General features: G+C 34.6%; 2 protein-coding genes and 1 long non-coding RNA gene across 5 annotated transcripts; 1 reads left to right on the top strand and 2 right to left on the bottom strand.

Annotated features, from left to right (window-relative positions):
- Window positions 1-443: 443 nt before the first annotated feature.
- Window positions 444-5,327, bottom strand: LOC128866977 (synaptobrevin). 3 transcript variants are annotated; one of them, XR_008454974.1, is made up of 5 exons: window positions 5,133-5,327; window positions 4,845-4,928; window positions 3,296-3,603; window positions 859-1,061; window positions 444-753 (listed from the first exon to the last, which is right to left on the bottom strand). XR_008454974.1 is itself a non-coding variant. In XM_054108058.1 (4 exons), the coding sequence occupies exons 2-4, from the start codon at window positions 4,886-4,888 to the stop codon at window positions 680-682; spliced, it is 426 nt and encodes a 141-aa protein (XP_053964033.1). In that variant the 5' UTR covers window positions 4,889-4,928; window positions 5,133-5,322; the 3' UTR covers window positions 444-679. The 3 variants fall into 3 exon arrangements, 2 of the variants coding, with proteins under 2 accessions (XP_053964033.1, XP_053964034.1); XM_054108058.1 differs by lacking the exon at window positions 859-1,061 and having other exon boundaries at window positions 5,133-5,322; XM_054108059.1 differs by lacking the exon at window positions 859-1,061 and having other exon boundaries at window positions 3,296-3,561; window positions 5,133-5,319.
- Window positions 5,328-6,645: 1,318 nt separating this feature from the next.
- Window positions 6,646-8,287, bottom strand: LOC128868781 (ataxin-10). Its single transcript, XM_054111286.1, has 3 exons — window positions 8,180-8,287; window positions 6,987-8,083; window positions 6,646-6,908 (listed from the first exon to the last, which is right to left on the bottom strand). Exons 1-3 carry the CDS (start codon window positions 8,194-8,196, stop codon window positions 6,742-6,744), a joined length of 1,281 nt encoding a protein of 426 aa, XP_053967261.1. The 5' UTR covers window positions 8,197-8,287; the 3' UTR covers window positions 6,646-6,741.
- Window positions 7,899-9,125, top strand: LOC128868784 (uncharacterized). Its single transcript, XR_008455158.1, has 3 exons — window positions 7,899-8,113; window positions 8,182-8,257; window positions 8,923-9,125. It is a non-coding gene; the product is annotated as an uncharacterized LOC128868784 (long non-coding RNA).
- The last annotated feature ends 14,894 nt before the right edge of the window (window positions 9,126-24,019 follow it).

Below are 24,019 nucleotides of genomic sequence, written 5' to 3'. Positions count from 1 at the left end.
GAATAAAAAATAATGTATTACCATTTCAAATATTTGTTTGTCACTTTTGGAGTAATAAACATAGTTTTATTGTTTTAAAGAAGGTTGCTTAATTTATTTTGGATGTGTATAGTTTACAACTTTTATTTGCATTGTATATGTATGTATGTAAATAGTTAAATTTTCTCATACACGGTTTTTATGTGTGTATACAGAATGTAAATACTTCAAAAACGTAGAAATCAGCACTAAAATATTTGTATATATGTATTTATGTGTATATATAGTAGCTATATAGATTTACAAACTTTTTCAACATTTAACATGCACAAATGTCAAAGCTATACATTTTCTGCTTTTCATCTACCGAAGTTAAATTCGAAAATACTACAATAGCAATTACATCACAAAAGACCATTTACCATTTGAAAAAAAAAAAATTAAAAATGCAAAAATCAAACAAATACATTTTTTACAATTCCAATTCCAATTTCATTCAATTATCAGTTAAATATGTAAGGCATACATTTTGTAAATTAGTTGTATATATAGTTAAGTGTATACTGATTTAAGACATCTCAAAAACGGTTCAATGCATATTGAAAGTGTGCTGGCATTTTGTGCTTGAAAATTACGAATTCAGCGACGTTCAACCAAAACAATTATGAACCGTAAGGCCACTGCGGTCACCTGAGCTTATTTAAGGTTTTGAAGAAGTGTTTTGGATTTCGTTGTTTGTATTGGAGCTGCTGCCACTGGATGGCAGGAAGGAAACTGCAAATAGTAAGAAAAAAATTTTAATATAAAATAAAATGTGTTAACTATGCAGACGTTAATTTATTTTACTTTTACCCGAATAGTGGGCGTCATTCTACTTACACATTGAAGAAAATGGCTTACGGACGTATTGTGCTGGGTAAACCTGAACCTTTCTCTACTTTTTTATATTAAAAATTATAGAAACTGAAAGCAGTACACACACATACGCACACTTATAACGAACATATGTATATTTATGCATATTACTTAAAATGCTGATTATAAGACTTTGAAAACTGGTGGCAATTAATTAAATAGCATAACTGTAAATAGAAAAGTAGCAAAAAGAAATTTGGTCAAGTTCTGTATTCAAAAAGGAGATTTCTAGTAGTACTAATGTACTATGATATAACCGACACCAATCGAAAATCTAAATTTCGTGATTACTATGACTAGCTGAGTCTCGAAAAGCAAAATTACCAATAAGAGACGCTAGTTGTTAATTTTTTTAACAAAAAAATTGGATAAAGAAATTGAAAGAGTAATTTATTGTTCGCCGAATTTCTCCACTAATATAAATATGATGATATGAAACAGAATTAAATGATTTATTGTAAAAATTTCGTACCCGTGAGAGTCAGTTCAGCTTTACGAGAACGAAATATTTATGAATATTGTGAATACTTTATGCAGTTACAAATTTTATTTTAGCAAGCATGCAAATTTCATTTGGCACAACCTAGAGTGTGACATTTAAAGACCTATTCAGTTAATAGGAAATAGAAATTCCGAGATTATATTAATAAATTTTATAAGGCATAGCAACTTTTTGTCAAGCATTGTTTAACAGCATAGCACAAATACACCAAACTTGAATGCACCAATGACTTCTACCTATCCTCCAAAAAGGAGATAAGTAAAGGGTTTTCCAATAAGAGGAGTTATAGGTGAATGGATTGCGCTATCGAGAGACGATTAACGATTTTTTATGGCCGGTATTGGATGGTATTGATCTAAACAACGTTTATTTTCAACAAGAGGCGCTAATTGCCACCCATGCAACGAAACCATTGATCTTTTACGGGAAAAGTTTCCGGACCGTAATAACTCTCGATCACAATCGGCCACCGAGATCTTGTGATTTAACACTTTGTGACTTTTTTCTTTGGGGCCACGTGAAAGAGAAGGTCTACGCCAACAGCCCAGGGTCGATTCAAGACCTCAAAGATGAAATTCGTGAAGCTTTCGAGGCGATGGGGCAGCCACTTTGCAATTCGGTTAGGGAAATTTTCATCAAAAGGATATTGTCCTGTAAGCGTGGTCGTGGTGGTCATTTGCCTGATGTTATTTTCCACTATTAACGGCATACCTTCTTCTTTATAATGACATAAACATCCGATCATTTATATTTAAAAAAAAAAAGCATTTTTCTTTGAATATCAAAATAACCCCTCTTATTGGACAACCCTTTAAAACCATTCAAGAAAATTGAGCACTTATTTTATTGCGTTCAGTTTTGTTTATTAGTTATTTCGTGAACAGTATCTTGTTACATATGCATTTCATTTATTGCCTTCGTGAAATGTGATATGCACTTGAATTCAACAAAAACAACACAACGATTAACTTTTGTTTAAGTTTTCTTGAGTTAGCATAAATCATTTCGATGTAAGCAAAACCTTATTTATCGATAGATAAACAAAGAGAATTGTAAAAAGGAAAAAACGAACATAATGTGAAAATCAGAATTTAGTCCTAAAATTCGCATCAATCACACGGTTGATTTAATTTAATAAAATATTTAAAAAATATATTTTTTTTTTTAATCTAAGCCTGAAGACTTACAAGACATAATGCGCGCGACGCCTTAACAATCGCTAACGCATCGTCCGCAATGGTCGATATGTACTGGGATTTTTGATATGATAACTCAACAGCGCGATCGCGATGCTTGCGCAACAAACGGTTAATGTTATGAAACTATCTACCTATTAAACAATTTATAATTCCCTTAAAACTTGTTCTTTCTATTTTAGTTGAACACATATTTTATTAGTTTGAAACAGAAAGCAAATCGAAAGGAATTAATATAAAGAAAACGGGGTAAAAAATTTGGAAGCGATTACAAAAAAAGATTATTGAGATTATATAAATTAAACTCATTATTATTAAAGGTTATATAAATTAAACTCATTATTATTAAAGGTTATATAAATTAAACTCATTAAAAAATAAAATAAATAAAAATGTTAATGTTAAAGGGTAGAAAAATGTTTTCGAATTGTTAAAATTCTACAAACAGAATACTCAAACCAACTTATTAATTAAGTTATTCTCATTGCTGTTAAGAACCACACAAACGGCGTAGGTAATTAATTAATTTATCAAAAGTGTATGAAAAATCAACGCTGTTTAACCACTTAAGCAAATCGCACCACAGTCCAAATGTCATAAGCCATATTTCTATTTTTCAATTAAAATTACTTAGTGTATTGAGAAAGCCAACCAAACCCAATAACAATGCATTGATAGAATAGCTAAGCAAAATTTTACTCACCGATTATGATAATTAAGAGAACCACTCCGATCACGCCCATAATAATCATCATTTTCATGTTGGCCCACCATTGTTTGCGCTTCAATTTGCCAGCTTGTTGCTCGAATTGCGAGGCGCCAGCCTCCAACGCATCGGCTCTCTCACCCAATTCCGACAGTTTCTGATCGCGCTCCAGCACTTTCTCTACATTCACTCGCATAATGCCGACCACTTCATCGACCTTGGCTTGGGTTTGTTGCAACCGCTTCTGCGCTTGATTATTATTGCTGGGAGTTGCAGAGTTTGGAGGCGGGGGTAAAACAGGAAAACTATACGATATTATATGGTTAGATTACTAAAAAACAGGGTGTCTATTTAATTTCGCATTCAGAAATTTTGTGGCGAGTAGCGTGCTAAGCAACGTCCAACCCACCTAAAACACCCTGTACATTGATCGATACAACACAAACTGCTTACTTTCCACTACATTTAATAGGTATGTAAATACTGTGGTGGCAAACTAATGGCATTTGTTAATTAAAACTTTAAACAATTTAATCAAATTTGTTAGTTCTTTCAACTAGCAACATGGACACATTTACTCTCATTTAATTATAAAATGAACATCATTTCTACTAGTTATTATTATTTTTTTTTTGTTGTTACTAAAACAAGTTGTGTTACAATTAACTAATACAGTGATCCAAAGCATACTAGTCGAACCAAACACGGAATGGAAGCGAAGTTCTCAAATAATCCGGATCTTAACCAAACCGAGGTGAGGTGAGTACCTTGAGGTAGCTCAAAAAAAAATGTTCAAATATTCAGCCATCTAATAAAACGAAGATTTTTTTTAAATTTCTGGATTGCCCTTCAAATAAAATGCAATAAATAACGTTTTGTAACCGGAATTAGGTTAATTTGTTCTTAATTAGTTCGCCAACACTGTATGTAAATATATTCTATGTAGGAATACATTTTATACAACGACGTACACAATTAATGGCCTAACAAGAACACGATATGATTCTATTTTAAGTACATAACTACTGCCTGCAATAACCAATTGTCAAATACACCCCACTCACCCTCACTAAGATAGCCATATCAATGGTAACACGAATGTCACCAAACTTTTTAAGGCCATTAAGGTCATACCCGTGGTGGCAAAGGAGTCAGCGCGAATGCATTAATGGCCACAACTGGCATTATTCTATTTTTGCATTTGCATGTCTCTAATGGAAATTTAATCAAATACTTTTGCATTTCTTCTATGTACATACGCCCGTGCTACTAAGATTGTCTGCTGTTATAAACCAGTATATATATTTATATTTAGTAGATAACCAAAGTTTATGGAACGTAGACATATGCGTAGGCACAACGTATTAACCAAGATGGCGAATATGCGCTAATTGCCGTTCCTCGCCCTACGTTATGACCAACTGATAACATGCTAGACGTGTAATGCTTAGCAAAAACAAAAAAAAAAAAGACGAACTAACTAATAAAACATTAATATATAAAATCAAGAGAAAAAAATTTGGAGACTAAAGTTGCCTCTTCTTACTCGGTTGATCCAGATGGTGCGGCTATATCATTTGGGGTCTCCATATTTTCCAATTTTGCTGTTATGAATTTTGTGCGTCACTCGCTGGAACAAAGATAATAGAAAACAATCAATTAAGTTCAATATATTGTAAATAAGAATGTTCTTATAATATCACAGCAAGTATACGAGTACATCAAACAGCGCCGGATGAATCAGCTTAAAGAAATGCTTGTTTTTTTTTTTTGTAGCTCAGCGACTTGTTGCGTTGTTCTTAGTAAACTTCTAAAATACCAGAATTTACTTCACCTTTGAATGTATAATAAATAATCACAACACTAATTACTGTATTGCCTTTAAGCGTAAATTGTGCGGTATAGCGTTAAGGAGAAACTTTACGAATTTGTTTTAGCTGGGAATCAAAGCAAAATGCAAAAGATCGTGAAAAATGAATTAATAGTTCGTCGTCGTTGTATTCTTTTCACCACTTCGTTCAGTGATGAATGTTTGACGAAATGAATGAAATAAGGGTTGCTGTTGTGCAGTAATTTTATAGCATATAACAAATCGGAACGCCTAAATCGATTTATTTAGGGGAGAAATTCTTTGTAAGCCTACTTATAAAATTGTTCAAAGGAATACATAAAAGTTATGTTTCAGAAAATCAGAAGTTATAAGGCAGCTATAAATTGAGACATCTAATATGTGGCAGCATTGAAAACGACTCTGCGCTTCACAAGGTGTTTCACGTAGTTGAATTCTTCGAGAACAATGCATTAATTCGTAGTTTAGCAAACACACTGAGAAACCGCTTTAATAGTGCTTCGTTACCCCATAACCAGACCATAACTACACCTTTAACAGATTGGGCTAAAACAGTTATGTTAAAACAGAAATGTCAAGTGGAGGCCCCAAATATCTTGTCAATACTGTCTTAACATCAGCTGTCATTTCATAATTTGACTATCAATATAGCGACCTGTTTTGCTTGATGCCGTTTTGAAAATAAAATGCTAAGATATCAAGGAGAAAACGAATCATATTTAAACCTGATGTTATGACACATTTCGTAAAAGTTGTAGGAATGGGGTTAGATGCCATATAAAAGCAAGAAGGTACAGTTCCCGTCCCGCCAAAAATCAATTGAAATAAGCTGATTCTAATGTATTTCAATTGGATTACGGTTTGTATGACATCAAATAATTTTCCATTCAATCTTTATACTATTATTAGTGATGTGCAATTTTTTATACGTTTTTGTTATAAAGTAATAAAAAAAAGTAAAAAGTAAATAGGTATATTACATTCATTTCGCAGTTGTTATTGGTGTAACAAAAATTTAATAAAAATAAAATATTTAAAATTAAATTTAAGTGCCCGTTTTCCGCATGAAATGTTACTAAACTTAAAATCAATTATTGTATCTTAACCAATGACTTTTTACCAGCTTCGAATTTTACATTTACTCAATAAACGTACAATTTTACAAATAATCAAATGTGAACATTTTTGGAAAAACAAAATAAAATATTAAAAAAAACACGTGGGTTTTTAGCAACGTCAACTTGCACTTTGTTAGAAAAAAATTAAATTAATTATAAATCAGGAAAATATCAAGATTTCGTTGAAAATTTAATGATTTTTTTTATGTTGCATTAAGTTCAAAACTTTAGAATATGTAGTAGTATGAATTATATTTTTTTTTTAATTAAAAAAAGAATTAACATGAGAAACATTGGGAATATTACTCACTGTATGTATGTATATTAAAAATATAAATTAATTTCAAAAACACAACGGATTAAATTCAAAAACAGAAATGTAACCAAAGGATTTTGTCTTTGACATGCATTTATTTAAATCGTAATAGCAACATAGGTCTTTAGCTGATGTGTGTAGGCTTTTTCGCCATAACTGCTCATCCCCGACTGGGCTTTATGCGCAAGGCGCCCATATCCAAATTCAACTCGTCAATAATATCATTTTGCGCAGTTCCCTGGTTGGTCATATTGGCAATCATTGCCTGTATCTCCGGACAGCCAAAACAAGCATTGCGTATGGCCAAGATACTCCACTCTTTAAGAACTGTAAATAAAAAAAAAAATTGTTGATAGCATACATACAAACTTTTCAAGTGTTATATTCTAGTTCTATAATACTAACGTGGATTTCGTGCATCCATATTGGTACATTCCAACAGAGTTGGCAACAGTTGAGTGTCTATGCAATAACCTTGATTGGTCGAATTTTTATAGAGTAAATTCGCAATACACCGTACTAATAGGGTTTTCAACTCAAATGAGACCTCCGCCTCGAAATCTCTGGAAATGTTTGAAGTGAGTGCTACTTCTTCTAATTTGCTCATTGGTGTGAAAATATTTTGCGATTGCTTGCCCACTTGTGCGAGACATCGCAACAGGCTGCTGACATTCAAAAAAAGCGAGTGTTCATCAGCATATTTATCTCCATATAATTCGCTTCCGGACGCGCTGGCAATAACACGCAAAATAGCATAAGCTTCTCGCGCAGGCAGCGGATCAGTTGTGGGCGCTTGTGCATTATTAGGCTGGCAAACCAGGATTCGATCAGACTTCATGTTGAACTCTTTAGTAATATATTTTAAAATAAATGGATGTGCACGCCCGTTCGGACTATCTTGACGTAGGTAATTCACCAAGTACTCTAGAAATGAAATTCGTTCCGTAGGCGTTAAATGTGCATAATAACGCACTGTATTGTGTCCACCATATACGATAAAATGTTCAAAGAGAAAATGCAGGAATTCATAGCTGACTTCACTTCGCTCCTGCACAATGGATTGCCAAACGCGAACTGCTACACTCAGTGACTGTTGTTCTATATTCAACATGGCAGCACTTTTCAAGACATTATACACTATCATAAGGAGTATATCAGTATGACGACCTAGCGGTGGTTTGTCACAACATTCAACAATTGCTTCGCCGTAATGACACCAAATTTTGCGCTGCGAACTGGAATTTTGTACAATAGCATTAGCAAGTAATTGCAGCGCCATTAGTTGAATATTTTGGGGTAAACTCGTGCTATCAAATAGCAATTTATGCAGTAGGCCATTGAATTGGTCATGTTCGGTGATAACATTCTGATGTGTCGGATCAGCAGCACAAAGATTACGCAGCGCTTTCAAATGTTCAAGATATTTAAATGCGTTACTATCGTCCAGTGGCGGCAATTGCATGAAAGCCTGAATGTGCTTGAGACTTTCCGGCGGCTCATTGCTGGAAGAATGGCATAGATGTTAGTAATGGGTGAGTGCACTTTGAATAAATTTATATTAATGTAATATTAAAATATTAAATTAACCAAATACTCACAGGTCACTGCAGTCCATTTTACTACTTTGTTATTTGTTTACTTTTTCACTACATAAATTTTGACGGATTAGCGAACATGTGAGTTGATACAGGGCGATCTGAGTGAAATAAAATTTAAAAGCCACAGTGTGCTTTGAGAGTAATTTTCCCATTGGGGACTTAACGCTTAAAATTTACGTAAAAGGCTTAATGCTGAAAACAGTGAACGACGTAAACGCAGTCCCCTGTCAGCTGTTACGATCAAACTAATGAGAACCCCATGTAAATGAAAAATTCCTTCTTTCCGTATCGTAGTATCGTAGATTTTATTTCACGATTTTTAAAACATCCCGCAATACCCTGGCAGCTGATTGCTCTTTCACCACACAGTGTTGCCAAGCAGTACCTTTCGAAATCATTTACAAAATAAACTTAGAAAAATTATAATTTTTATTAAAATAACTTAAAAACGCTGTTGAATAATTTTAATTATAGATAAATGAACTATTTGCATTTGTTGGTTTTTGGCTTTGGTTTATTAAACAATGAAAAATTGGAACTGATAACGCGGATGTGTGAAAAAGTGTGTAAGCAAAAATATTAATGGCAACATGGTGTAAATATGTAATTAAAAGAACGCAATTGTTTTCAGGGGAATAGTTTTTGTGCTCATTAGGGGCGGCGGTAAGGGACTGCGTACGTTTTTCACTGTTTTCAGTATAAATTGTAACACGAAATACAACGTTTTTAATAAATCTTTTCAGTCAGGGGTATAACGACATTTGGGGCACATGGAAAACTTCATCAGACAGAGTCAAGTATTAATGATCTGAGGGAGCAAAACGATTTCTGCTCAAAATTTCTTAACAAAAAGTACTTTACCATATATTGTCAATCACTTTATATTTTTCAATCATTAAATACACTGAGGGATCAAGCTTCACTTTCTTTTTACACAAGATAATATATAATATTTAAACAATATTTTCTACAAAAACTAGGTAAATATTAATATTAACTTAAATATATTGTCAATAAAAATGTATACATTGTTTGTGACGAACGGAATATGAATTAAAAGATGCTTGGTAATGCCACTCTTTTTACTATTACTTAACATAAACGGGGATAACACGTTTAGACTACAGAAAATTTAATTGCCAAGATTAAATTTATAAATTCAAATGCTCTTTTCTGCGATTACGTTCCGTAAACTAACTGAAAACGACATTCTAAAGTTCTTGTAAATTATTTTACACCAAAAGCGTCAAGTAAATGCGAGACAACTTCTAGTTTAGTAACTTTGCAACTGGTTTAGTAAACTGCAAACTGAGTTTATCTATAATGTCCTTCATTAATATGAATAAAGATCAGGTACAGATATTTTTAGTTGGAGTTCTGGCAGGTTCGATGCCCAAAAACTGTCATAAATATATAAATTCGTGAGCATGTCGACGATCACATACGAACACAAAGAGCAGGAAGAAGAAGACAATCTGATGCAGATTCAAGCAGAGTTGCCGAACTTGCACCGTTTACTCAGGCGCCCACCTAAGTTATGATCAGATTGCCGCTTTGGTGTACTTTTCATTTCAACTGGCTACACTAAAACCACGACTGGACTTCATTTTTGAAAGAAAACCTTATGAGTTGGGAGGTGTCGAAGAGCTTGTGGTGGAAGTGAACGAAGCGAAAATTGGCCGGGGAAGGTTAGTTGACTGGTTAGTTGAGAGGAAATGGGCTTTTGGTGGCATAAAAAGGGGCTGCAAGAAGGTGTTTATCAGTTAGTTTGTCAAAAGTATGTTCGCATTTGCAGTAATCAGGAATAAATCCACGAAATTAATCTACCCGTTCACATATGGCAGATTACCTGTAAAATTGACAGCTGTGAATACTGCTTTGAAAGGTTTTTCTTCATCCAAATTGAATTGGTGGAATATTTTGAAGTTCTTGGTTTGTTTAATTTCTAACGATATGCAGAAAAGACAAGGAGAAGGAGTTAATTAGCTAATTTAATAGCGCAATTATCTGCTGGTAATAAACAGCGACCGCCGTAGCCGAATGGGTTGGTACGTGACTACCATTCGGAAGTCATAGAGAGAACGTTGGTTCGAATCTCGGTGAAACACCAAAATTAAGAAAAACAGTTTTCTAATAGCGGTCGCCCGTCGGCTGACAAAGGCAAACCTCCGAGTGTATATCTGCCATGGAAAAGCTCCTTATAAATATATCTGCTGTTCGGAATCGGCTTGAAACTGTAGGTCCCTCCATTTTGTGGAACCACATCAAGACGCACACCACAAATAGGAGGAGGAGCTCGGCCAAACATTCAAAACGGGTGTACGCGCCATTTATATATATATGATATATATATATATATATATATATTTAGTTTTCCTTTGACGTTTCTCTTTACATTCGTAAAAATAATTATCGATAACTCAGAGTTGTATGTAAAAAAGTATGGTAATAATCTAAAATTATTTTATAATCTCAGATTTCGGGAGAGAAATTTGAGAGAGACTGGGAGTTAAGCACGAAAAAGTAGCTAATCTACTTATATGTGAACGAATTGTAAGTAAAAGGATTCACGGAAATTTTAAGGCTTTTGGTGACTTATATCTACCACAATAAAAAATTACAAAAAACAAACTTATACTTTTATTTGTATTTTTAATTAATATCATTTTACTTTTTCGTGAATATCGACCGACTTTGGATACAGGATTGGATTTGCATTTTTGCAAGTCCTGTCCGAAACAAAACGTTAAAGTTATTGGTTGTATAGTTAATTTCAATTCCTCTTCTTTTTACTAAAAACAGTTGACTTTTGAATTTGACAGTTTTCATAAACTCGCCCGGAATTTTTGCGGGCTTGAGTGTTTTTTATTTAATCATCCACAACGTTTTTATTTATTATTATTATTTTCTTCGTTAGAAGCTTGATTTTTGCCTAAAGGAACATGGAATAAATTTTCAAAAAATTTGCTATTGCTATGTTTTTTTATGAGTATTTTTATAAAAACTATCATTTTTATAATCATCAAAATTAGTTTGAGTTTAAAAACCAAATCACCTAAAATGAAAGTTACGCATACGACACGTTGTCTTTTCAATGAACTGAAATGAAATTAATCCACTCCAAATTACTAAATTCACAGCTTTTTAAGCGAGAAGTGAGAACCTCGGCAGTGGCAAATTTGCTAGAATCGGAATTATAGCTTTCTGACCTGACAAAAATAGCTGAAAAGGGCTTGAGAACTTAAAATGATAATAGAAGACAAAAAATATTGTTGGAATAATTTTTTTTTATCATAATGTGGTAGATAATTGCATGGCACTTTTTGCTTGGCTACCGCCGCTACAAGTTTCAGGGTCCATTCGATAAGTCCAATTTTTTACTACTTTTTCCAATAAATCTGAGTAATAAATCTAAATGAGCTCAATCAGCAAAAAACGCGACGCAAACGATGGTAATGTGGCTTCAATTCTTGCACGAGCTGTATAGTATTTTATAGTCACGCAAGCCAAGATCCTTACGTACAATTTTCTACAATTCGAAGGGCAAAGGACATTTCGGCGCCTTTTTCTAAATTGCGCTCTATGAACTTTGCAAAGGGATTCATTTTTTTATTTTTTTGCTCAAAGTAAATTTCCGCAATTTTTAAGCTTGGGTTTGGCATTAAACGATTCATCATGACTTGCCAAAACTTACTGAGCAGAAATGTAGACACAGTTTGCCATTTTCAGCTGTCGAATCATAGTTATCGATATTGATAATTCTCATGCAGCTGAAAAACACCCGATATAAGGATTGTTCGGCTAGCTTTCCAGTCACTATTATCCAGCACTTAAATTTAGGCGGATCGTCGTCTGATATCTCTCAAAAAGAAAAATATTCAAAATAACGAAAACTGATGAAAACTGAAAATTAAAACTGAAATAAATGGAAAAAGAAAAATTGAATCATGTTTTATTTTAAGTATATGAATATATAGAAAATAGCAGGAAAAAAGAACAGCACTAGCTCAAGGCCATCAGCTGATTTTACAATAAACTGGGATTAATTACAATATTTGCTAGTCTTATATTTAAAATAAAAATTTGTGTGTAATACAAGTAAATAAAATATGTCTAAGTATAGATATATTAAATTAAATGAGCTATGTTACACAGTACAAGAAAGTTAGATATAGTATTTTCATTTGATAATGTTGTATTTACTAGAAGTTGTGATAGGAGAGCTGTGGTATTGGTCAACTGGGTGCATTGGCCTGGTATTGGTAAACTGGGTGCATTCATCTAGGATATGCTTTACTGATGTTCTATATGATCTACAAAAACAGCAAGATGCAATAACTGCGAGTGATCTGCGTGTGACCTAAACGAAGTCGCGAGAACAACAAAATGTCTGCATGTTTAGATTCTGGTGGATAGGAAGGCTTTATCCTGAAGGGATTGATTGTCGCGTAATGATGAAAGTAGGTACTCATGGAAAAAGAAAAATAGAAAATTAGGAAAACTTTTCCAAAAATGAATTAAATCTTCTAGTTTGCTTATATTGTCACCGACTGTGGTCGATCAGTTGTTCTGTCTGCTGACAATTTATTTGCTTTGCAACGTTTCTAGTTTCCGCAAAAAGTTAAATGCACATGACTCTAGCAATTTCACCTTGAAATCCGGCTGCCGGACGCAATATCTAGAAAATTTTTGAACGAATTTGATGCTAGGGTAAATTATTAGAAATGTCCAGAGATTATATGGACTAGTTTTACGCCATCGGTTTTCAATCGTACCTTGTGTTGTCTAAAAAGAGGCAAGTGATTAAATACCTCATACAATATTGACGAAAGCTGTTTCATCAGCTGATGGTCAAGGAGAGAGTATTTGCGTTTCCTTTCCTTCTTCTTCTTCGGCTGAAATTTGACAATAGCCAACCAAATGGTTGTATTTGTAGAATCGGTATCATCTTGTATCGTTGGCAAAGGGAATTTAAGTGCTCTTACTAATCCGCAAGAAGGATCATTGTACAACTGTGCCTGTTACCGCGAGGGCGGAGTTCTTAGAATATATATATATATAATTGGCGCGTACACCCTTTTTGGGTGTTTGGCCGGGCCCCTCCTCCTATTGCTGGTGTGCGTCTTGATGTTGTTCCACAAAAAGGAGGGGCCTACCATTTCAAGCCGACTCCATTGCCTGCCGAGGGCGGCCGCTATTAGAAAAATGTTTTTCTTAACTTTGGAGTTTCACCGAGATTTGAACCGAATGGTAGTCACGCACCAATCCATTCGGCTACGGCTTAGAATAAAAAAAATAAATAAATAATTGGCGCGTACCTTCTGTTAGGTGTTTGGCCGAGCTAATCCTCCTATTTGTGGTGTGCGTCTTGATGTTGTTCCATAAATGGAGGGACCTACAGTTTCAAGCCGACTCCGAACGGCAGATATTTTTATGAGGAGCTTTTTCATGGCAGAAATACACTCGGAGGTTTGCCATTGCCTGCCGAGGGGCGACAGCTATTAGAAAAATGTTTTTATTCATTTTGCTTTCACCGAGATTCGAACCAACGACCTCTCTGTGAATTCCGAATGGTAATCACGCACCACCCATTCGGCTACGGCGGCATGTCTATATCCAATAGTTTAAAGATGCTGACGATTACGGAAAAGTTAGATTTACTAATCTAGTTAAAAAGAGGCTGTCTGTAAAGTCGGTTTACTGACGATAGTTTAACGTGACAACGTCATAAGAAAATACTGACGGAATGGTTGTATTTTTCAAAACAAAATTTTATTTGTTTGGTTCATATTTTGTATGGATATAGAGCAGGAGGTAAATGGAATCGCAATGGAATTGATCAAGTTACATTTACACAAACGTGAAAAATTACGAAAAATTTATCAAATTCATAAAAGATATGTTCAATTTCGATTGTGCATGCCTTGTGACTTTTTCAAGACACTTTACACTCGAAACACTCCCTTTCATTTCCTACTTTTCCTATCATCGTCCTATTCTCAACAGAGAAATGATTCATTACCATGCACACAGGAAGAAGGCGTATGCAAATACAAATATGTGAATTTATATACATATGCGCATATACATACATATATATGCTCACTCAAGTAGGAGAGAGCCAGATGTCGAACGTTGCCGAACGCGGGGGCCGATTGTGCCTCTTTAGCGTTCGTTCCGCGCTTTCGCTTGCAGTTCAAGCAAGGTAACGACGCATTTTTGGTGCGTGCAGCCGGCTACATCGAATTATAAGACGTTATCACGTCAAAAGTATCTCTTTTTCCCAATACCAATTATATATAAATCAATTCTAACATAATATGTACATACATGTACTTATATATGTGTAGAAAAAATTTTATTTTGAATTTCGATTTATGAAAAAGTGTTGCGATGTGAGATTTATAAGGTTTGTTTACATTTCTTTACTCTTTCATAATGACTTATTCAGCATTTTTCATACAAATATAAGAATTAGCCGAAGGTCTTAGTTACTCGAGCTCCTATGTTGTAGTTAGGCGCTTTATCGCTCAATTCCTGTATTACAAATATATAAAATAAAATAAAGTGTGATGTATATAATTAATTGCAAAAACTAGAGATAAAATTTTATTTTCTCATTATGTTCTTTGTTCTTTGTTTATATTTTATATTTCTTGGCAGGTGATAGACTTATATATATACAGTGTACAGCAGAAGTCTTGATACCCTGCCACTTCGAACATATTTTATAAAAAATATCACGAAAGTTTTTGTATATTTTAGTATTTTATTAAAAATTAAATAACTCCATTTGTTCCCGTGTGATATATAAGAAAATATAAAATTTAAACTCTCTCATTCTCAAATAAGGAGGAAAAACCCATAGAAAATCTGAAAATTCGCACAGCAAACGTGTTAATACTCTAAAGTATCTATGTAAGAAAAAGTTTAATGACAATTTGAGAAAAATTACTTTTAATATCTAGTAGTATATCCTCATAATCGAATAGCCTCTTTTAGACGGTGAGACATTGATGAAACCAAGTTGTATCTATGATCCGTTTTAATGTTTTGCCATTCGACTTGGAACAAGCTTTTAAGTTGATTTTTGGAAGTTATCGTTTTCCTACTGGAAAAAAAGTCCCCCAGACGATCCCATTTTTAGCCCCTTGTAACAAGTTTTCTTGAAGAATTTTTATATATACTTCTTTTGTCAATATTTCATCAATAAAAACACGATTGCCAACACCTGATGTGGGCATGCAGCACCAAACCTCAAAACGCCTCCACCTCCAAGCTTGACCGTTTTAATTGTATTTTTTGGATTAAATTCCTCATTTTGCTTCCTCTTCACTTTAAGTTGCCCATCATATCTGAAAATATTATATTGCGGCTCGTCGGAGAAAATTGCTTTGCCAAAGAAGTCAAATTGTTTGAGTTGATAAGTTCTGGCAAGTCGAGCCTCTTATTTGTATTAGTATCGCTGATAATGGGCCTTTTTCTAGCAATACATGGCTTACAGGGTTTGATTGAAAAGTAATGAGCCTTATTTTTTTAAGCACTTTTATTAAACCTTTTGGCTTATACAACTAATATTCTTCAAAATAGGTCCCTTGAGCGTCAATACACCGCTGGTAACACAATTTTAAAACAGCTTTCACGCGCGGAGCCATGCTGACTGCACCGCTGTTGCCAGCGAACTGGGACCGGTTCTTAGTGGAAGGGGAAGGTCCAACAATCATTTTCCCCCACCAGTCGATTCCGTTGATCGCTTGGCAGACGCTCCGCGCGGGAAGGCTCATTACTTTTCAATCAAACCCTGTATATCCATTTCTCTTGATTGACCTTTCCACAGTATCCGATTCGGAGCACTTTCGAATGAATTTTTTCTATTGTTCTTTTGATGAGGTGTTCATCTCTCTCAGTTAACTCCCTGGGGCGGCCTGATATCTGCTTATTTTCGATCTTTTTCTCCTTTTTGAATTTTTGTATTACCTTTTGCACTGTTGCTTTATTTCTGCTGATGGTTTTCTCGATTTCTGAGATTTTGATTTGAGACATGATTGGACACGTAAAAAAGTAAACACAGAAGCGAATAAATAAACTTCTTCAGTTATACTGAAAAAAATCTGCCAAAAATATCATTTCGATGCATCGCAAATCAAAGCTACCGTTATTTCGCGCATTGGCTACTTCAAAGTGCGAGCGTCTTAACACTTTTTTTGTACAAATTTCGTATTTACAGTTACATTTTTGCTTGCCGTTGTTGATGCAGCAGACAAAGTTGTTTTTTTTTGTTGATTACGAATGAGTACAAAGTGTGTTTTTCATATATTAAACAAGTTTTTCAGTATCTATAATAATGTGCGAAATTTCTTAAAATTAAATTAAGAAAGGCTAGGGTATCAAGATTTATGCTGTGTACTGTATATGATAGTCAAAAATACCTTATATTTTGCATGGTATATTAAGTCATCTATTATAATTTGTTTATGCCAATTATCCTTTCAAGATGCGTCTAGTAAATTAGTTAATATAATTCAGTGCCTCGAAAATCAGCATTATTTTTCTTCACTACTTACAATCAAACTTGAACATTGAGCTGTAGTCTCTCTTTTTTTTTTAATTTTGTATAATATTTTTAAAATAATTAAATAATTGTTATGTTATTTGTTCTAAAGAAAACATGTGTTTATATGTACATACATACATACAATCCCTTGCATTAGTCACAAGTCAGGGAACCCAGCAGCGGCGATACAGTTCAGTGCACCGACACTTATTCGGATCAGCGAAGATTGTTAAGTCATTTGAGACATAGACGTAATTATGTGGCAGCTGCAGTAGCCCAGTTGCTTGTGACTACCATTCGGTAGAGCGTGAGTTCGAAACCCATGGGCATAAAATACCAAACAATAGAAATGATTTTTTCCAATAGCTGTAGACCCTCGGTAGACAATGGCAAAGTTCCGAGTGTATTTCTGTCATGAAAAAGCTTCTCATGAAAAACCATCCGCAGTTCGGAGGCGGTAGAAAACTGTAGGCTCATACATTTTTAGAAAAACATCAAGAGGTGCACCACAAAGCGGAAGAGGAGCTGGGTCAAACAACCAGCAAGGGATGAACGTGCTAAATATAGGGCGTTTTTTAAGAGCTTGAGAACTTAAAATTATAATAAGAAACAGACATGTTGTTGGAATGAATTTTGCTTATTATAATCTGGTAGAGAATTTCGTGGTATTTTTTTATATGATATCCGGTATACCTATGTCCGTTGCGGCTACAAGTTGCATGGTGCATTCAATCAGTCCAATTTTTGACTACTTTCTCCAACAAATCTAAATGAGCCCAATCAACAAAAAAGATGGTTTTAATTCTTATACATCAAGACGCGCGCGACAAATAGAAGGAGCGCCAATTATGAATTTTTCAATAAGGGCGGGTAGATGTTGAAATGGAATAAAATGGCGTTTACTGTTTGGCACGTACCGCCGTCCTGCTGGAACCACATGCCATCTAGGTCCATATGGTTCAATATGGGCCATAAGAAATTGGAAGGGCCACCACGTCTACCAAAAAATGGGCGCAATGCGCGCAACGTTTGCGTTAATGAACACTCATTTTGATAATAAAGTTTTATCATTTGAACGTGCTGTTCAATCGTGTAACTTGCCATGATGATTTGGCATAAACAATTGAATAATAAACAAAAGATTTGACAGATGTCACCAAAACAAAATGGCTGCCACAGGGCGCTAAAATCGACCCGCGCCAATTGAAAAACCCTATATTATGTCTACTATATATAGAAGGTGCAGGCCAAAATAGACAAGGCTGAGCTAAAACTGAAACGACAGAAGCTTTGTTCTGATAACTTCGAGTTTATTTATTCAAAATAGTCCCCTCTGGCGTCGATACACTATTTTAGGCGATCTAAAAGCTTTTGGAAAGAGTGTTTCAGGCCATTGACCGGAATGTCCTTCAGGATGTCGGTACAAGCCTTTTGGATCGCCTCTACGGACGCAAAACGTTTTTCTTTCACGGCCAAAAACATTTTTATAACGCCAGTCTTGTTTATTTTGGACTTCACCTTGTATATACATATGCATATCCCAGATCCTTACGTAAAATTTTCCACGTAGTCGACGGACAAAGGCCAGTAAGATTCAAAGTAAATTTCAACAATTTGGAAGCTTTGTTCTAACGTTAAACGATTCATCAAGATTTGCCAAAACTTACTAAGCGGAAATGTCAACATAGTTTCCCATTCATAGCTGTCAAATCGTAACTATGATCGATATCGATAGTTCTCATGCAGCTAAAAAACACCCGATATATATGTATATACTATATTCTTCTATACTATAAAGGTGAATGTCTGTACGTTGTCCGCGCATCACTACGAAACGACAACACCAAAAGACGTAAAAATTTTTATACATTCATATTTTCACCCAATGAAGGTTATAGGCATGTTTTTATGATGGAACTCCCTTACCACAGCCCCCAGGCCGCGCCACCAATCTCATTCGTCACTAATAATCGAATATTTGTTTAAATTTAATCTAAAAAATCTTGGTTTTTCCTATTTCCCACTATTTATAGCACACTCTAGACTTCATAATCCGCATAAGCTGTTCAACTATGACCCAAATGCAAAGATCAAAAACGGTTTGAGATAGAAAATTAATAAAAATAATTTTGCTAGATATTTTTCTGATTGGTTGTTTTGATTTTATTCAACGAGGCATATCAACGGATGCCGGGTATTGTAATAGTATGGTTATTATTAAAAAATTATTTTCTATGAAATTATTGTTTGTAATTCTTTTATATACATATCCTAAATCCCTCGAAACTATTCCTACGCGAGCGGGGCCGCGGGTTAAAGCTAGTGTATAAATAAATGTAAGTAAAAATTAAATAAATTGTTGCTGCTCGAAGGTAATAGTACTTAATGCGAGTGCGATGTACATACATCTGTCAGCTGTAGGTCAAGCTCCTGCTCGTCTTAATTTTTACATCAAACGGATAAACCTACTGTCTAAATTTCTTGGAATGGTCTCAGATTGCTTCTGCTGAAGGATGACAAACTTCGTTTTACACGTCTTAGAGCACTCGCGAAGCAGACGCTGAAAGCAGAGCCGAGCTTAAAAAGAGAGAATGCGAGCTTTCAAACTAAGTGCATAGAACTTTATACTAAATCGCACGTACATCACAAATTGGAAGCTGGCCGGAGCTGAGAGTAAAGCTGATAAATGTCCGAAATTCAATTTTAAACTGTTTTTCGTCGCTGACTCGCGCTGAAACGGCGTTTGTTATGCAAGCACTTTTCAATCAGGTTATTATGTTAAGCAGAATGTTCTGATATGTGAAGTTCTTTTCTCGCCCTGCACTTAGAAAGAAAAATAAATAAATATATATAGAATATTTCACATTCTGTACTAAATATTTTTTAATGAAGAAAAATTTATATATATTGTATATATGTATATACATATATGTTATCTCTTGCGAATTTTAGTAAAGCTTTTGGAAATCAGTTGGAAATGAAATTATTGGATGCTCTCCGAAATTTATCTTCATTAAAAAATATTCAATACAGAACTCGATGTAAAATATTCTTCATCTAACGAATCAATTTCTTTAAATTGCACAAATAAAAAGACGTGCGAAGTTCAGCGCTGATTCTCGCATCCACTCTACGAGGCCTTATCTTGATCGGTGCCGATCGAAATCAGCTTTACCCTCGATTCGAAGCAGGAATCGCAGCACAACAACGAATGTCATGTGTCGCAAAATGACGCTGGCCATCAGCAAAAGTTTCTGCTTCTTGCATTTAATTATTTTGGGATGCGCTTTGTTGAGCAACAAATTGAACTTGATTTACATGTAGTTACTGTAACTTTTACAAATGTCACCAAAAATTGAAAGAAAATTTATTTTTGACCTGAAATTGCGTATCTAGCGACCTTCTTTAAGGTCTGCTGATCATAAGATGGTATCGTAAACATTTACACGCGCACATACATGTTACTTGTATATATGTATGTATCACATATGCACCTTACACCCACGCGTGGCAATAATAGTCTTTATTAATTTTGAGTCAGCCAACTAAGTAAGAAACTGTGTATATCTGTATGTCTAGTAGACAAATTAATTATTCTCTGCGAATTTCAACAAATTACACAAATACATACATATGCACATAACAATTATAAATCCCATATACATATGTATGTATAGTATGTTTGTACTTACGCACAAGTTAAGCAATTTTCGGCAGTGTACCGTAAAGTTCATTATGTCATAAATTCCTTATAATTCGAGCGCGAAATAAACAGGCATACGCTTTACAATGAGCTGCGATGCGCCGTGTCGTGTCGAAGCCGGATTCATGGTCACGGCCAGAAAATTAGAAAATTGTTAGGAGTTCAACACCCACCAATATTTGAAAGATTTAATTTGCTAGAAATAATATTTATGTACATAAATTGCCATACTATCAAGAATTTCTATTGCAATGGAATAAAGAATTTTTATCGAAAAGTTTTATAAATGAAAACAAAATTATAACTACACATTCTGATAGGCAAAAATTGCGTACACATGCATATGAACATAGATACATACACATACCATTATATCACATCTTCTGTGGCTTTTGTTTAAATGGGAGTACTAAATTTTTAAAGAACAGAAAGGTGTTAATTATGATAGTGCAAAATCAAGTCAGTCAGTTCGTATACTGGATAGGTGCAGTGGAAATTCCATTATCACAATTAAATTTTTGTTAATTTACAAAGTGCTGGTGGTACAATTCAATATTAAATAAGAAAAAAAATTAAAGAATAAGTGTTTAATTTTTTTGGCCATAGAACAAATTTATGGGGTAGCATCTTAGGACATCTAAATACACATATAGTATTGTACATCGTTGACAAATTATTTTTAAACGCTCTCGCGGGCATGAAATGGCCATAGGAATGAATCGGGACGATGAATCTTTCCTACCATCTGTTTACAAGAATTATGAGCATCCTAAGCCTTATATGTACTATATATACATATATCTCGATGAAGATCGTCTTGTTCTACCACAAATGTTCTGTTCGGCTTCGGCAAAAAAAAAAAGCCGAACCTTGGCCACACGCTTCCTAATGTTTTTTTGTTGTTTAAAATTTCTTATAAAGTTTTAGTTTGGTAACTTTTTTTTAATTCTGGAGTCGAAGTCCACATTTCCTGTTGAAAGAATTGCTATAAAATCCACCTGCCCTATATCGAGTGTAGCTAGTTAGCAATTGTTCAGTGCCGCTCTATACCGAAAGACGGTGCCAATTTTGACTTTTTGTTTTGTTATTGTGATGAGTGACTTCAATGCTCAAGTTGGAAAAGAAAGCAATATTATACAAGGTGTTGCAGGAAAATTTTCACTTCATGCAGATACGAACGATAATGATAGCCGTTTATGTGACTTCGCGGCTTCACAAGGACTGTTTATAAGCAGCACAGCCTTCAAACACAAATGTATACATCTACAGACTTTGAAGATGCCTGGCAATATTAGGGCAAACCAGATCGATCACATTCTTATTGATAAGAGACACGCCACGTCAGTCATAGATGTGCGCTCATACTGGGGTACATGCTGCCACACAGATCACTACCTAGTGATTTCTAAATTACGTCAGCGGATATCTACGGCGGCCGCCGTAGCCGAATGGGTTGGTGCGCGACTAATATTCGGAATTCACAGAGAGAACGTCGGTTCGAATCTCGGTGAAAACACTAAAATTAAGAAAAATATTTTTCTAATAGCGGTCGCCCCTCGGCAGGCAATGGCAAACCTCCGAGTGTATTTCTGCCTTGAAAAAGCTCCTCATAAAAAATATCTGCCGTTCGGAGTCGGCTTGAAACTGTAGGTCTCTCCATTTGTGTAACAACATCAAGGCGCACACCACAAATAGGAGGAGGAGCTCGGTCAAACACCCAAAAAGGGTGCATGCGCCAATTATATATATATCTAAAGTAAACGAGAGTAAAGGTCATAGAAAGATAAAGTGGAATAGCCAGGAAATGCACAATAATGGAATTACGAAAAAGAAATACAGAGAATATTTGGAAACAAATATAAATAATATCGTTAACAAGCTAGATGAAAGAAGCAAAGTAAGTATCGATGAACACTGAAATGAACTAAAAAATCTTATTATTAACACTGCAAAAAACACAATCGGAGAGCGGAGATCGGAAACAAATGAATGGTACGATGAGGATTGCTGCAAAGTAAATATTATAAAGCAGCAAGCGACAAAAGCATACGTCGAAATATGTTCGAGAGCAAACTTTCTCGAATACCAAAAAGATAATAAAGACAAAGAAAAAAATATGTATGAAACAACAGATTGAACAAATTGAAAGAGACTTCGCCAACAAAAATGTCAGATCCATGTACCAAAACATAAAAAGACAGACAAAAGCTTTCCAACCAAGAACCAACGTTTGTAAGGACAAGAAGGGAAATATTATTAGAGACAAGCAACAAGTAATAGAAAGATGGAAACAACATTTCACCGAACCCCTCAACGAAAGTCTTAGGAATGATAATAACAATGAAAGAGAGGAGATCCATACAGCTGGAATATTGATTGACGGACTTATCATAATTGAAATAACTACAGCAATAATTAAATTAAAAAACAATAAAACAGGTGGTGAAGACGGAGTCCCGGCAGAGCTCATAAAATAAGGAGGGCAAGCCTTGCACAAGCAAATACACTATCTTGTAAAAACCATTTGGGAAAATAATAAAATACCAAATGAATGGCTAACAAGTGTAATAATGTCAATACATAAGAAGGGCAATAAGACTGAATGTCGAAATTATCGAGGAATATCGCTATTGAACGTTGGTTACAAAGTGTTCACAAATATTGTGTACGAGCGTATCAAAGTTTATGCTGATGAAAAAATAGATGAATACCAGTGTGGCTTTAGAAGCAATCGATCAACAAACGAAAGAATTAAATCTGCTAATAAGACGTGCTATGCAAATATAAAATTGTTCAGATCAAAGGTTTTATCACGAATGCAGAAAATCAAGATGTATATTATACAACTTTGACACGTCCGGTTCTTACTTATGGTGCTGAAATCTGGACACTGAAAGCTAATGATATAAACTAGCTATCGCGATTTGAAAGATCCATAATGAGAAAAATCTACGGCCCTATTCGGCTTGAAAATGGCACGTATCGCATCCGTTATAACAACGAAATTGAAAACCTCATTGGTGGTGAAAATGTAATAAGTTTTATTAAAGCGCAGAGGATTAGATGGATTGACCACATCGTAAGAATGCCCAACGAAGGACCCAAAAAAGGGTGTTTACTTTGCGTCCAATTGGATGATGAAAGAGAGGCCGACCAAGAAAGAGATGGCTTGATGACGTAGAAGCAGACTTAAAAGCGATGAACGTTCGTAATTGAAGAAATGAGGGAGACTGAATTGGAGGAGGATTGTTGATGAAGCTATGGTCCACCACAGATGGTGAAGATAAGAGAGAGAGAGCTTTGCAATATTCATTATTTCTTGGGTAGAAGTACAACTCATTGCCTAACAAAGAACATATAAATACGAATTTCAAATTTTATAAAAAAGTTTGAAAAATTCCGCAAACTTTCCATCTCAATTCCACGGTTTTAAATTGGAATTTCTTGAAAAAATTTTGGTATATAGTTTTATAGCTTTATAGCATCAGCTCCTATCAGCTCGATTGGCATTTAAATGTACTTTGCCCAATCCATAAAAAGGGTGATTCTGCTATTTGTTCCGACTGCCACGGAATTAATTTTT

Source organism: Anastrepha ludens, chromosome 6 (assembly GCF_028408465.1).
Source record: "Anastrepha ludens isolate Willacy chromosome 6, idAnaLude1.1, whole genome shotgun sequence".
In the NCBI taxonomy this organism is placed as follows: domain Eukaryota; kingdom Metazoa; phylum Arthropoda; class Insecta; order Diptera; family Tephritidae; genus Anastrepha; species Anastrepha ludens.
The sequence above is the reverse complement of the archived record's forward strand: the minus strand, read 5'-3'. Positions and strand labels throughout refer to the sequence as shown.

Excerpts from the sequence above, each read along its gene's own strand:
- LOC128868781 (XM_054111286.1), bottom strand. Across the intron at positions 6,909-6,986 it reads TATGGATGCACGAAATCCAC|TTCTTAAAGAGTGGAGTATC; the intron begins GTTAGTATTATA and ends TTTTATTTACAG.
- LOC128866977 (XM_054108058.1), bottom strand. The coding sequence starts at position 4,888 with ATGGAGACCCCAAATGATATAGCCGCACCATCTGGATCAACCGA. Across the intron at positions 3,604-4,844 it reads GCACCATCTGGATCAACCGA|TTTTCCTGTTTTACCCCCGC; the intron begins GTAAGAAGAGGC and ends AATATCGTATAG. Across the intron at positions 754-3,295 it reads TCTCTTAATTATCATAATCG|TTTCCTTCCTGCCATCCAGT; the intron begins GTGAGTAAAATT and ends TACTATTTGCAG.